This window comes from Thermothielavioides terrestris, chromosome 4, assembly GCF_000226115.1.
Source record: "Thermothielavioides terrestris NRRL 8126 chromosome 4, complete sequence".
NCBI lineage: Eukaryota > Fungi > Ascomycota > Sordariomycetes > Sordariales > Chaetomiaceae > Thermothielavioides > Thermothielavioides terrestris.
This window is the reverse complement of record NC_016460.1, coordinates 2292490-2308370: the sequence shown is the minus strand read 5'-3', so window position 1 is coordinate 2308370 and position 15881 is coordinate 2292490. Positions and strand designations below refer to the sequence as shown.

Sequence of the window (15881 nt, the reverse complement as noted above, 5' to 3'; positions counted from 1 at the left end):
GCACACACAGAGTGCGTAGGATGTGGCCGGCACACACAGAGTGCAGGATGCGGCCGGCACACAGAGTGCAAGATGCGGCTAGCACACAGAGTGCAGGATACGGCCGGCACACACAGAGTGCGCAAGATGCGGCCAGCACACAGAGTGCAGGATGCGGCCAGCACACAGAGTGCAGGATGCGGCTGGCACACAGAGTGCAGGATGCGGCCGGCATACACAGAGTGCGTAGGATGCGGCCGGCACACACAGAGTGCAGGATGCGGCTAGCACACAGAGTGCAAGATGCGGCCGGCACACAGAGTGCAGGATGCGGCTATGTCACATGCAACTGTGGCAAGGGCACCTATGACTGCACTACGGTCAGGGGTGACGAGTGTTCCCTAAAAAAAAAAAGGGAACCTCACTCGGAACCCCTTCGTAGGAAGATAGACTGCATCAATATACTTTTGTAATATATACTAGTGTTCAGGAGTGCCGCCTTATTAGCTGACGAGGCTAAGAGGCATTGATCTTTCTTACCCTTATACGTTTATCGCTAGATGGTTACCGAGTACTATCTATATATAACAAGTAGTGCCTACTAATGATTTAAACCTATTTACTTCCCTTCGAGGGGAGCTAAGTTCGACTTAGGAGATATTATAAGTTATATCTAGTAAGTTGTATAGAACAACGCCTAAGGTAGATAATACTCCTTTTTAAGAGAGTAAGCTTTAAGAAATATATTATATAATAAACTAGTTTACTTTATTAATACTATTAACTTGACCTTAGGTACCCTTAAGGCGTTAAGAACTAGACGAAGTTAAGCCTTATAAATGTAAACGTTTATAAAGACGTATAATAGATATTTAAATTTATTAAAGACTTTGGGGTTACCTATAACGTTTAGTAGATTACTAGTATTAGCCTATAGAAACTTAAGTACTTAGAAGCTATAGTATCCTTTAAGACGGTATTAGAAGGAGACGATTATATATAATAATATATTTAAGAACTATATATCTTAGAGTATTCTCCCTTTTAGATATTTAACAACTATATTCTATATACCTATTTTATAACTATTAAATATAAAGTCTAAGTAGCTATTAGTAAGAACCTTATCCTAGACTTTAAGATTAAAGATACTATTTTAAAGACTAAGGAATTAACCTAAGAAACGCTAAAGACCTTAGTACTAGAGAGTCAAGGACTATTAGAGACCCTAAAGCTTTAAGGGATTAACGATTAGTAACTAGGACTAGTTATATCGTTAGAAATATCGGTAAGAACTAGATATAATCTAACTAAGAGCTAGCTAACAACTCTATTAAGCTTAACCTTCTAGGAGCAACTAGAAACTTAGGATATATTAACTATTCTTTAACAAAGATATAAAATCTATACTATTAGTAGCTATAATCTTAGTAGATACTACTAAGGACTACTAAGAGGATTATAGGATCTATCGCCTTAGAACTAACTACTTAAAGAGAAAGACCTATTATCTTTAATAGCTTAGCTAATTAATACTTTCAACTAGGTTCCCTAGCTACTACTATAGACGCCTAGCCAACTATCCTAGCGCTTATCTAAGCTTCTTAGACTAAGTATAGCTATTTAGAACCCTAGAATAGAATATATAGATAGTTTAATCGATTCTAATGTCTCTTTACTATTCTAAGAGATACTAAGCCTACTTTGTAGATAAGTAGCTAGACCCTCTAAATAAGTAGCTAGAGCTATAGATATCTAAGCTACTTTCGCTATATAGGACTTTCTTACCTAGATAGCTAAACTGATAGAGAACCTAAACGTTATAATCGAAAGGGTAAATAGGGCTATAGGTATAGAAGACTGTTAGCCTAAAACCAAGGACGGAAGTACTATATCTTTATAGCTATCTATATCTACGTTGAAATAGAAGATTTAGGATATTAGTCTCTTCTAACTAGATATAGAGAACGAGTCTAAGGAACTCTAAGACCTATAGTACAATAAATAGTAGCTATACTATAAAGATATTAACCTTTAGGTTAAGTAGGTAGATTAAGTTATTAGATACTACCTAATAAAAGAAGAGACTTTATATATAGAGATATAGACCTTATTTAGAAGCTTAGTACTATAATAGTATAAGTAGTAGCTCTCTACTATAGAAAAGATAGTATTGACTATATCTATAAAAGTATAGACTAAACGTTTAAAAAAAGAGTTTAATATTAAAAGATATAAAGTCGAGAAATAGCTAAACGAAAACTAGTATACTACGAAGGACAACTATAAAGATAAGCTAATTTAGAAATTTACTATAGAATACTTTAAATATATATACATTTAAAGAGATATTACTAAAGAGCAACGTCTAATATACCTATATAACTACCTTTATTTAGAACTTCGCTAGCTATACTCTAAACTAGATATAACTATAGAGATAGATATATTTCTTAGTATTCTCAATACTAAAGTATATATTATTAGAGACAAGCTCTATTAGGATATTGCTAAAAGCTATATTATTAGCTATAGTCCTATTGCCAATAATACAAATATAAAGTATAACAACGAAGGACAAAGAGATAACTAAGAGGATAGTAGAGCTTTCTAGATAGGAAGAGGTAGAAGAGGATATTACAATCTTTAGAGAAGAAATAGGGACAAACCCTAGTAACCTAGAAATAATTAATGTAGAGATAGTAACTAAATATAGCTATTCGATAATCGAAACTTCTATAGTACAAGTAGATATAGAAGAGGATATTGACTATTTAACGATTATAGAGGAGGACTTAGACTATTTAATAGCTAGAGAAAAGGCGATAATAGTAACTAAAGAAGACTACCTCGACCTCGACGACTCTAATAGATTTAGATATATATATATAAGAAGTAGTTCAAAGACAGTACCTTCTTATACTATAGTGAGATTATAGTAATAGAAGATAACGAAGACGCTAACCTTTATTATAAAATACTAGAGAAGACTAGGTACGTTCTTGTCGACGAATATAATACTAAAGCTAAAAACGAAGAATTAGAAAACGAAGAAGCCGATAGTTCTTACTATTTATATTACACCTTTCGTTAGCCTAGACTAAGTTGGAACAAACTACTATAATAGCTCTTATAAATTTAGTAATATATCGCCTATAGTAGAGTCTTTGTAATACGTTGTAAACTTTTTAAATATATAGCCAACGATAGTGACGAAGACAAGTATAGACCTATATAACTTTAAGCGGACTATCGATATAATACTAATAATACTAAAGACGACCTCGATAGTAAAGAAGTAAACTTTATACTAATAGAAAGACAGATTATAGAAGTATAGCTATATATACTATTATTAAAAGTATTAGATAAGCAAGCTATATACTTTATAATCAACATTAGCGCGAACTTAGGCGAGCTAGGCACCGAGGTTTACTTCGATATAAATAGCAATACCAACCTCGTTAATAAGGAGTTTATCTCTAAATAGGCTAAAAACCTATACTAGATTAATATAAAGCTGTACTTTGTTAAAGGTATTAAAGCTTATATAGAAGTTAAAAAGTAAGTTGAATTTGACTTCTATATCTAAGGAATTATTTATAGTACCAAAGTAGAAGGCTACTTTACTATAATAGCCAACGTTATTGAAGATTTAGGAGTAAAACTATTAATTAGAACTGACTTTATACTCTATAATAGAGTAAAGATTAACCTTAATATATCTACCTATTACTTCTAGTCTATCTATAATATAAAGGTGAGAGTATATATAGAATAGAAAAGGACAATCTAAAAGGTGAAAGCTATAAACACTATGACGGTTGTACCTATAATAGAACATCTAATTAAGACTATGTTCAAGCCTATAGACACCGATAACGACAATCTAGGTAGCTAGAAACGTAAGCTCTACTTCGCTTTATATATTAAGGGTATACTAGACACTATTATAGACGCGAAGAGTATATACTAAGCCGTTGTAAGGAACAACATTGTTCGCTCGATCACTATTGTCGAAGGACAGTGTATTAGACACCTCCTCTAGTATAGCCTAGAGGAGGATATCTAGGCAATAGTATAGAACCTTATATACTAGACCTAGGATAACGTTGTAAACGATAAATATATATAAATAACGACGACTATACTGAATTAGGGTAATAGACTACCTAGATATAGGGACCTAGTTTTTCCATTCGTTTTAGTGCGTTATATTCGTTACTAGGGAGTCTAGCCCTCTAATCATATATATTTAAGTGGGCTGAGCCTATCTTCTTTGTCATTAAGTAAGACATTAAGCAGTTGTTAATACATATTCGTTGACACTATGTTGGTAGTCCTCCTTCTTCTAGGAAGGCTGCTAAGCCTCTCCTTTCGTTATTCTACCTCTATCTAGGCGATGGACATTCGAGCTATTGAGCTCTGACTATATTCTTGTTGTCTTTTATCTTTCTGCTATATCCTACTAGACGTATCTAAGCTACGTGTCTTCCTTTTAGAAGACATCCTTCCTACTACTTGATACGCACTATCTTTATCCGTCTAGAGGGATACTGCATTCCTTTGGGAGCTATCTCGTGCGCTTGGTCCTAGGTGTAGTGGGGTAGGTTGGTATAGAGGTTTTACACTATTTCAATACAATAGAAGCCTAGTAGTAAAGAACCAATAACGAAGATACTAATAGAGGATAAGTATAAGCTACCTACTAAGTAGAAATTCTATATACTATCCTATAGTATCGAGAAACTAGACGATATCTGTTACACGAACAAAGTGGGTGCTACCCGACCTCGTCAGCCAAGGTAGCGGAGCACTCAAACCAAGCAGGAGCTTCGGAGGAGTGCAAGATGGATGTATTGCAAGAGTATAGAATGCGGGCAAGTGCCTACCTAAATACAGGAGTGTGGTGGCCTGTGCGTAAGGTGGCCTGTGCACTGTTGCGGGGCCCAATGCTGTTGTGGGGCCTAGTGGGCCCAGTGGGCCCACACTTGCGCAGTTGGCTACAGGTGGCCACAGGTGACCCACAACTGCGTGTAACAATTGCCCCCCCCACGAACAAACAGAAAAGCTGTCCTCAGCTTGCAAGTCCATTGTATCTTGCACCTCAACCATCCAACCATTCAACTATTCAATCTACCTGTCGGGTTCCTTGATCGGGGCGACTGGCCGGTCGGGTTCTTTGATCGGGGCGACTGGTCGGGGCGGTTGATTGGAGCGATTGATCGGTCGGAGGTTGGAACGGTCGGAAGGATGGGAGCCGGGCCGGGGCGACGAGGTCTTGGAAAGTGGTCGCGATTGACAGTTGGAAGGATGGGAGCCGGGCCGGGGCGACGAGGTCTTGGAAAAAGTGGTCGCGATTGACGTGGTCTTTGGGAGCCGAGCCGGGGCGGCGACGAAGTGTTGAAGGTCGCGATTGACGTTGTTGCCCTGGATACCGACCTCCAGGTTAGGTCTCAGGAGCTCGAGGGCTTCGCAATACTTGGAGACCACCCAAGTAAGCAAAACCACAAGTGCTTCCTGGCAGGGCACTCGGGGCACCTGCGCCCGTATATGGTTGCCTAAGCCACATGACGCGGTACTGCTCGGGCACGCTGTTGATGAACACTGGCTCCCTCACAAAGGAGTCTTATGGTTCATCGCACAGGTTCGAGTCCAGTAGTGGGCACCACTTGTTACACGAACAAAGTGGGTGCTACCCGACCTCGTCAGCCAAGGTAGCGGAGCACTCAAACCAAGCAGGAGCTTCGGAGGAGTGCAAGATGGATCTATTGCAAGAGTATAGAATGCGGGCAAGTGCCTACCTAAATACAGGAGTGTGGTGGCCTGTGCGTAAGGTGGCCTGTGCACTGTTGCGGGGCCCAATGCTGTTGTGGGGCCTAGTGGGCCCAGTGGGCCCACACTTGCGCAGTTGGCTACAGGTGGCCACAGGTGACCCACAACTGCGTGTAACAATATCCTATATATTAAGTTAGTAGCAAAGGTGAACGTCTATAGTAGAGATAAACGGTATATAGAAGAGATAAAGGCACTATTAAATAAGTATAATGTCTTCTATAACTATAGTATTATCCCTATACTAGAGGATTAGAAGATAAAAATTCCACTTGTCGACGAATAGTAGAATTAGCTTAAGCCTATTTAGGTTTACCTACTAAGCGCTAAAGACTAAGCGATTATCAACAAAGAATATAATAAACTATATATATAAAGAAAGATAGACTTTATAGACTAGCTAACCCCTATCGTTTACCTAGTCTTTGTAGTCTACTATATAGTTGTTAGAAAAATAAAAGGTAGAGCTATAGTAGACCTCTAGCCTTTAAATATATTAGTAGTACCAGATATATACCCATTGTCTAACTAAGATAACATTATAAATATAATAATAAGCAATATAATCTTTATAGTATTTAACACCTTTAGATTCTTCTTCTAGCTTCTAGTTATAGAAGAACACTATAACTATATAGTAGTTATCAGTCCTAGAGGTTTAGAACATTTGAACGTTGTACTAATAAAATTTAAAAACTTACTAGCTTTTATATAGCGCTTTATAGACTGTTTATTCTATAAGTATAAGCACTTTGTATATACCTATATCGATAATATCATTATTGCTAATAAGAATATAAAGGAGCACCTTAAGTATATTAAGACGGTTCTCGATATCTTTAATAAGGTATACGTTTATATCTTAGTAGAAAAATCCTTTATAGCCTACCTATTAGTAAAACTACTGTTATAGCACATACGCGAACCGCTATCGAGTAGGAGCCGGCACAGTTCTAAGATGGAGTAAGCACCTGGAACCTAGAAGCTTATATCTATAACGTATAATATAACGTATATACTTGGAGCCTAGGAACCGTAGCTAAAAGGGTGGGCAGTCACCTACCAAGGCGGAGGAAGATTCCTAATCCTCTAAGGATTAACCTCTAATTACAATAGGAGATATATATAGACAATGTCGCCTTGGAAACTATAGTTGCTCGTCCTAATCGCTATAACTCTCTACCTTAAAGCATCTTACCAGTAGTACTCGAAGACTCTTGTTATAGATTCTAATCCTTCTTCCTCTATTGGCTAAGATACCGTCCGTTTATAATACCCTAATTTAGATACCTATATCCTTGTCCTACTTATCGCTATTAGTTACTATTAATTTGTCTACGAATCTAGTACGACTTTATAATTCTAAAATAAGGTCTCTTCCTAGCTCTCGCCACTTATCTTCTTTACCTTCTAGTATTCTACTATAGGGAGAGACGCTCTCTATAGGGGACCTACTATAGAGGGTATAGGCCTATATTACTTAGCTTTAGGCTCTGAAGGAGCTTAAGGACTAGGAATAGGAATTGCTTTAGTCGTTAAGAATAGGCGAGCCGCCTAGTAAACGGAAGAGGAACGGTATTAGATTAATTGACAATAGCGAGGACGGAGGGTAGGATCGCTAAACTATTAAGGTTAAGAACATTATACTATTAGAAGAGAACGTTACCTTTCGAAAACGTTGGATTTAGCTTTAAAATCTTTATTAAGCCTTTAAAGGTGACCTTAAACGCTTTAAAACGGAAAAGAATTGAATCCTCTTTACTATCGACAAGATAGAGTAGATGCTATATACCTATTGGTATAGCTACTACGACAATTTGCCGAAAGAAGAACAAATAGTAGTAGAGTCGATATAGAGGGTCTTTGAAGACTAGACTACTTTATATATTAAAGACCTTGCTAACAGTTAGTTGGAAATTGCTAAGGCTATTGACTAGGCGAAGCAACGAGAGGGCTAGAGCCCTTTGAACTTTCATTAATACCTCAATTCCTTAAAGGCCTAAACTAAATGCTAAGATAATAAGAAATAAGCTCTTCTATTCTACTCTAAGTTGTTGCTATAGATTTAGTTGTATATCGACTAATATTTCCTTAAAAAACTTAAGACTTATAAGGCTATAGTTCAGCTAGTAACCTAGATCTAGAACGTTAAATAGCGCGATATTCGCCAAAGACCTCTAAAAGTCGATCAAAGATCTAGGCGGCTCTTCGATCGTAAATAGCGAGGTCGAAGACAATCTATACGTTAAAATCGTTATAGTCGGCCCTACTTTAACGACGTAGTAGGAAAAGAAAAGTAGAGCTGTAATAACAAGGAGGCGAAGGATAAGAGTAATAATTCCTTCGTCTATTAGACCTATAGTAAAATAGGTCACTTCTCCTATAATTGCCCTAAGAAGCCCAAGGGCGTAGGCAAGGTTAGAGGTATAAGACGTCGAGGCTATAGGGGTATTCGTTATACCCTAAGAACCAAGTATAAAACGAGCTTTAGTTATTTATAAGATAATAATAAAAAGGAGGGAAAAGCTTATACCTAGTAGTAGACCCTAGTACTACTAACGTACTCTTCCTATATAGGGACTAAGTTATAGAATATTTCTAAGCTATCGTTACCTTATATACTAAGAAACCCTAGGAGGTTATAGTAGATTTAGACACCTATATTGAGATTAATATAGTTAGCCTCAAGTTTATAAAGTGGTATTATCTTCCTATAATAAAGCCCTCTTTACTATAAACTTGTATAGTAGACGCTTAGGTGTCCTAGTTATATAGAGTGTTCTCTGTACCCCTAGAGCTATTAGACGGAAAAGACGTGACGTAGAGGCTCAACGTCTCTTATATAGCTATTGACCGCCCTTTGATTAAGGGAGGGTTAGCTATTATTCTAGGGATACCTATAATAGTAGAAGAATATATCTTACTATTTCTAGTAGCTAAAGAATAGTAGTTTATACCTAAGACCACTAAAGTTTATTTTAAACGCCTAAAGTGGTTTATTAAAACGTTATACTAAAAGCTCTATATTTACGCTCTATTTATATACCCCAATATACTGTAAGCTCTGTTCCCTAAGGAGGAGGAGGACAAGGAGATATAGGCGAAACTGTCCTAAGGTAAGGACGAAATCCCTAAGGAGCTCTAAGACTTCGCTAATGTATTAGACCCGACTAAGGCTAATATTCTACTACTATATTATAAGACTGATTATACTATCGAGCTATTACTAGGTATAATACTGCTAATAAGGCCTATTTACCTATTAGCTTAAAAGGAGTTAGATATCTTTAAAGAATACCTTTGTAAAAACCTAGTAAAAGGGTATATCTAAGAATCTTAGAGCCTAGCTACGAGCTTAGTTTTATTTATATCTAAAAAGGATAGTACTCTCTAACTCTATATTGATTACTAAGGGCTTAATAAAATTATAAGGAAGAACCACTACCTATTGCCTTTGATCTTAGAGATCTTAGACTATATAATTGGTACTAAGTACTTTAGTAAGTTGGATATTAAAGAGGCCTACTACCGAATCTATATTAAAGAGGGGGACGAATAGAAGATAGCCTTTTATACCTAATATAGCCTATTTAAATACTTAGTTATACTCTTTAGGTTAACTAACGCCTTAGCAACCTTCTAAAGTTATATCTATTAGGTATTAGAGCGACTTATAGACGATTTCTATATAGCTTTCCTTAATAACGTCTTAATCTTTTTAAAGGACTATAATACTTATATTTCCTATATTTAGTAAGTCCTTAAAAAGCTATAAGCTACACAATTATATTGTAAATTAAGCAAATGTCAGTTTTACCAACGTAAGGTCGAGTTCCTTAGATACCTAGTAACTCCTAAGGGAATTACTATAGATTCGACCTAAGTTTAAACTATTTAGGAATAGCTAGAGCCTACTATTTACTAGGATATTTAAATCTTCTTTAGGTTCTATAATTTTTATCGACAATTTATCTCCTACTATTTGGAATTAGCATTATCTCTAACTGCCCTATTAAAAGGACTAGAAAAGGGGAGGAAACTAGGATCTCTCTAATTTACTAGCGAAGAATAAACAGCTTTTTAGCGACTTAAGCGAGCTTTTATAGAAGCGTTAACATTATACTACTATAATCTATAAAAGAAGGTAACTATCGAGACTAATACCTCCGACTTCGCTATAGGAGCGGTCCTATTTTAAAAAGAAGACGATAGGACAAGACGACCTATAGCCTTTTAGTCAACTAAGTTCTCTAGATTATCTAAGAATTATAGGATATCCAATAAGGAAATGATAGCAATTATCAAGGCCTTTAAACATTAGCGCTATTACATTGAAGGGAGTAACTTTCTAGTTACTATCCTTTTTAACTATAATAATCTATAGAGCTTTATAAAGTAGATATACCTAAATAGGTACTAAGCTAGGTAGTATATATACCTCGTAGAGTATAATTTTGTTATTAAGCACTAAGCGGGTAAGCGAAACCTAGCCGATAGGCCGTCGAGGAGACTCGACTATAAAGAAAGGTCGGCTTTAGAATATATAGCGTAGTTGCCGACTCTATAGAATAAGATGGTTGGACTCTAGTAAGTGTTCGCTAAAGAGAGGCTTCTACGTATTTAATCCATTATATAGATAGGTATAGGATACTAGATATCTAATAGCGTAGAGAGCCAACTATATATTAGCCCTAAGATAGCTATAAAACGTTAGATAGTTACTATCTAGCTAGTAAAGTAGGGCACTTAAGAGCCCCCTAGTATAGACGAACTCGAAGAATTACTTAGTTAGGAGCAAATTGTACTTAGAAAGGTCGTAGCTACTTATATATAAGGCGAAGCCCTATATAACTTAGTACCTTCTAAAACAATAAGAGAGTTGATCCTAGAGTTATAAAACTCGGATCCGATAACGTAAAGAATCAAAGATCGCCTATAGACTCTATAGCAAAGAACTAACGTTACCTCTAAATAGGAGTTAGAACCTAATAACGAACTGCTATATTAAGCTAAGCTTTATATCCCTACTAAGGAGGCTATAAAGTAAGAGCTCCTTAGGCAATACTATAATGATCCCTTAGCGGGATACTTTGGTTATAACCGAACTAAGGAGTTAGTACAATGGAAGTACTATTAGCTAGATATCAATAGAGAAGTAAACGAATACTACGATATCTACCTAGTATATTAGTACTAGAAACCGTCAAAGTATCGACTTTATAATAACCTTTAATCGCTACTAATACCAATATAACCTTAGAGCGAGATCGCTATAGATTTTATTATAGGTTTTCCTATAGTAGAACAACCTAATAGCGAAAAGGATATAATCCTAGTTGTAGTCGACCAATATATAAAGATAAGTCGATTCTTCCCTATCTTAACCTCTATTTGTAGCTAAGAGTTAGTAGAACTCCTTTATCGAGAAATTGAGCTTAAGTATAGAGTACCTTATAGATACTTTAGTAATTAAAGCTTAGTCTTTACCTTCTAATTTTAGAGCAATCTTTACTATTTAAATCGAGTAAACTATAGACTTTTAATAGCATTTTACCCCTAAACCGATAGTTAAATTAAATAAATGAACTAAACCCTTATCTAATATCTCCGATATTTCGCCTTTTTAAATCCTATCACTTAGGCAATACTCCTCTCTAAAGTTGAATTCGCTTATAACAATTCCATTAATGTAACTACTAGTGTTATCCCTTTTTAAGCACTTATAGGTTACGACCCTACGATTTCCCGCTATATCGAGGACAATACTCAATAGAGGAGGGTACTATATCTCAACGTAGTAGAACGGATTAAGAAGCTTAAGGAATTACGCTAATAGCTAGAGCGACATTAGGCCAACGCTATAGCGAGTTAGAAACGGTACTACAACGAAAGATATAAGCCAATAGAGTTCTAGAAGGGAGCTCTAGTCAAATTGTCTACTTAGAATCTAAGACTTAAGACTAGTAAGAAGCTAAAGCCCTAGTTCGTTAGGCTATTCTAAGTATTAGACTAAGTAGGATCGCTAGTATATCAGTTAACCCTGCTATATAAGTATATAAAGCTATACAATATATTTCTAATAGCTCTATTAAAGCTTTGGTATATACGAACTATAGCTAAAGAAACCTAGATACCAATATTAGACCTAGAGGATAATAAAGAATAGGAAGTTGAAGAAGTATAGGCTAAATAGCGAATCGAAGACGAAATATTCTTTTAGGTAAAGTAGGCGGATTAGCTATTAGAGTACAACTAGTAGGTCTATAAAGACGATATAGTAAATGTATAGTAGATAATCTACTAGTTTCGACAAATATATAAAACTACCGTTAAAAGGAAGCGAGGGGAAGACGCCTAAGGTACGTTAAGCAATATACAATATAGTGATATTAGGTTGGCTTAGTTATAGCCAAAGACCAATATATATAAATTAATTCATATAGTTATATATAGACAAAACGGCTAAACCCTTTCTCTAAAACCTCGATTAAACTATAAGAGAACGCTAGGTTAGCGACTTATAGAGCGGGTAAACCCGTTCTATTAGGTCTAGGGCATTTTTACGATCGCCAATTTCATTAGTAAGCAATAGGATCAACTCCTTAATAAAATCGTATTTCGTCTATATCTAGGTAAGATAGCCTACATTGTTAAAACGAAGGTGGCAAGCCCTCTTCAAGTCCTATACTTCTAGCTTACATTGGTACTAAATCGCTATTAATATTCCTAGTAACTAACCTAAGGGATAGATAGAAGCGACCTACCGTCGACGAAGATATATTATCTAGGCACTTAGGCTATAAAAAGAGAGAAACATTGAGTTCTATATACTTAACAACTATAGCCTTAAAGGCTAGTTGCTAATCGGTTATAAAGCGCTTGTTCAACGTAATACTATAGACGTAGCGGTATACCTTGTCTATAGTATAGAAAGTATCGACTAACTTCTTCGATAGGTATATAATGTTGTAGTAAATATTATCTAAAAGGGCGTACTCCTCGTCGTCCTTCTAATCGTCGAAGGACTCCCAATTAGACAAAACTTAACTCTCCTTAGCTTTATAGAGAAGTTATATAATATATAAACCGATTATTAGATCAATCAAATCGCTAGACATTGTGCTAATAGCCTAATAAAGTTAGTAAACGAACTATCGCTAAGTATCGGTCCTAAGCTACCTACCGATATACAAATATCCTTCCTTTTAATATACTAATCGTAGCGACTTAAGGAGGACTTGGTAATAACGTACTTAGGAATGACGAGCATTAACGAGTTATATAGAAGATTTTTATACGCTATATATAAACATTTGAGGTATAGCGACTTCTTATAGATAAGAAGTATAAGAAACTCTTTAAGATCTATAATAAATTAGTAGAGAAAAGGTAGTAAGTATAAAACAAGGAGAAACGACGATATATAGATAGTAACGAACGTAAGAATATAAGGCGAGTAAGTAGAGAAGAAGAGGGTACTACGATTGATAAGATAATAATATATAAAGAAAAGAAAATATAAAGCGCGAAGCGTAGCTATAACAATACGAATTTAAAAGCGAGAAGTAGATAGTCTATATATAATAGTAAAATACAAATTATTATAAAAAGGGTAAAGCGTACTATATATATTGCTCTAGTAACTAGTCTAACCTTATAAGGATATCCCACCAAATCCTAAGCAAAGCTTATAGTTAGGTAGACAACCCGTTACCCTTTGTACTACTAGTTGGCAAGTCTATATAGGTAGATAGACCTTTTCTAGAGATTGGGTAATATAGTACGCTGTCGACTATGAAGTCTAAACCTAAGGATAGGTTCTATAGAGGGGAGGACAAACTGTTATAGCACGTGTACGAACTACTATTGAGTAGGAGCTAGTACAGTTCTAAGACAGAGTGAGCACCTAGAACCTAGAAGCTTATATCTATAACGTACGATATAACGTATATACTCGGAGCCTAGGAACCGTAGTTAAAAGGGTAGGCAATTACCTACCGAGGCGGAGGAAGATTCCTGATCCTCTAAGGATCAGCCTCTGATCACAATAGGAGATATACGTAGATAGTGTCGCCTTAGAAACTACAGTTGCTCGTCCTAATCGCTATAACTCTCCACCTTAAAGCATCTTACCGGTAGCACTCGAAGACTCCTGTTACAACTACTTAGCTATATAGTCAATAGCAAAGGAGTAGCTAAAACGGACAATAGGATCGCTATATTTAAGAAACTTAAGTTCCTTAATACCTTTAAGACCTTAGAGCAGTACTTTAATATAGCTAAATAGCTATATAAAGGCATTCTATAGTATATAGCAAAAGCGTAGCCTTTATAAGACTATAAAACCAAGCTCCTTACCTAAAGGAGAGTAAACAAAGACCTTTTTATCGCTAAGTTGAAGAACGCTAGGAAGGCATTTACTTCAAATACTAAATTTAAGCCTATACTAATAGAACTAAAGTCCTTTAGGCTACTATAGAAGTACCTATATAAATAGTACTTCCTATACTACTATCGTCCTAATAAGCTACTATTTATTAAGCTTAATATAAATAACAAAGGATATAGAGCAATCGTCTTTCAACTCTATAGCAAATAGGATAGTACTAATATCTTTAGCTAAGATATCCTAAGTAGCGAGATCTAGCCTATTATATTCCTCTCCTATCTAACCTCTAACGTAGAAAGGAAGTATAGAAGTATAGAAGTAAAAGTCGCTACTATTGTATAGGCAGTTAGGAAGCTTTAGAAGATAGTATAGTCAAACTAATACCCTATAAATATCCTAATAGACTATATAGCGACTAGAGGTATCGTAAAGTACACGTCTCTTACTACTATAGACCTTATAAAGGCTAACCTAAAGCTCGCCAACACTATAAACTAGCTATCCTAGTTCGACTTTAATATTTTCTATATACTAGGAAAGCTTAACGTTATACTTAACGTCCTATTACGTCTACTAACCTTCGAGGAGGACGCCTTTAACGAAACCTAAGACGCTACTAATGAACTAAAGAACATTTAGTCTACTACCTAGATTAACACTAAGGAATACTATACTATAGATACTAGTACCTTTAAGCTAGTTATTAATGACAAGTTCAAAGCTAAGCTAACTATAGCTTACTCTAACGACTATTAGTATAACAAGATCATTAGGAGTCTCTATAATATAGAAGAATAAGCTAAGAAGATCGCTAAGTAGAGAGAATACGAAGAGCAAGAAGGAGAGTCGCAAAGAAAGTAGTACCAAAAGCTATAGCTTAGACTCTATAAACTAAAGGATAGTCTCCTCTACTATATCGATTATAAAGAAGTAAGGAAGCTTTATATCTTTAGTAGCTATATCAAAGATATTCTTACCGTTGTATATAACAATATTTACTACTTTGGTATAAACAATATAATAGCGAACCTCTTAGCATTTACATTTAACTAAAAGCGCTAAATAGTATATAAGTATATTCGGCATTGCCCTATATATAGAGAAAACTAAACTTTAAGAGAACCGAAGCCTAGAGACCTTTAGCTAATTTGGACGCTACTATAGCCTTTCTATACTATTACTATAGATTTTATCGTTGGTTTACCCACTATACCCTTCGAAAGGATACTATAGTTAATAAAAAAGTACTTAATCCTCAACGCTATATACACTATTACTTATAAGTTTAATAAAAAAAAGCTTCTTATAGCTAGAAATAATAAAATGTTAGTAGAGGAATAGGTAGTTATAATCTTTAAAACGCTAATATATATAGATTAGAGACTCCTAGTATAAATTATTAGCGACTAAGATACTAAGTTCACCTCCGACCTATAGAAAGAAATCTTTTATATCCTAGACGTTAGCCTCCTTTTCTTAATAGCCTATTATCCCTAGATAAATAGTTAGTTAGAAAGGATAAACTAAATAGTAGAAATCGCTATTTATATAGAAGCTATAGAAAAACTAGGGACACTATAGCCTCTACTTCTTCCTATATTGTAGTATAACCTTAATAATATACTTATAGTCACTATTAGAAGATCGTTGAACAAGTTAGTATATAGCTTTAAACTAC

The 15881-nt window shown here is 35.4% G+C and overlaps 1 protein-coding gene across 1 annotated transcript; it reads right to left on the bottom strand.

Moving 5' to 3' along the window:
* Nucleotides 1-4812: 4812 nt before the first annotated feature.
* On the bottom strand, nt 4813-5560 carry THITE_2119274 (uncharacterized protein). Its single transcript, XM_003655458.1, has 2 exons — nt 5525-5560; nt 4813-5460 (listed from the first exon to the last, which is right to left on the bottom strand). The coding sequence occupies exons 1-2, from the start codon at nt 5549-5551 to the stop codon at nt 5116-5118; spliced, it is 372 nt and encodes a 123-aa protein (XP_003655506.1). The 5' UTR covers nt 5552-5560; the 3' UTR covers nt 4813-5115.
* Between the last annotated feature and the right edge of the window lie 10321 nt (nt 5561-15881).

Bases quoted from the DNA above. Each gene is read 5' to 3' on its own strand.
- THITE_2119274 (XM_003655458.1), bottom strand. From the start codon at position 5,551: ATGTGGCTTAGGCAACCATATACGGGC. The intron at 5,461-5,524 runs GCAGGTGCCCCG...GTGGTCTCCAAG, and splicing joins TTAGGCAACCATATACGGGC to TATTGCGAAGCCCTCGAGCT.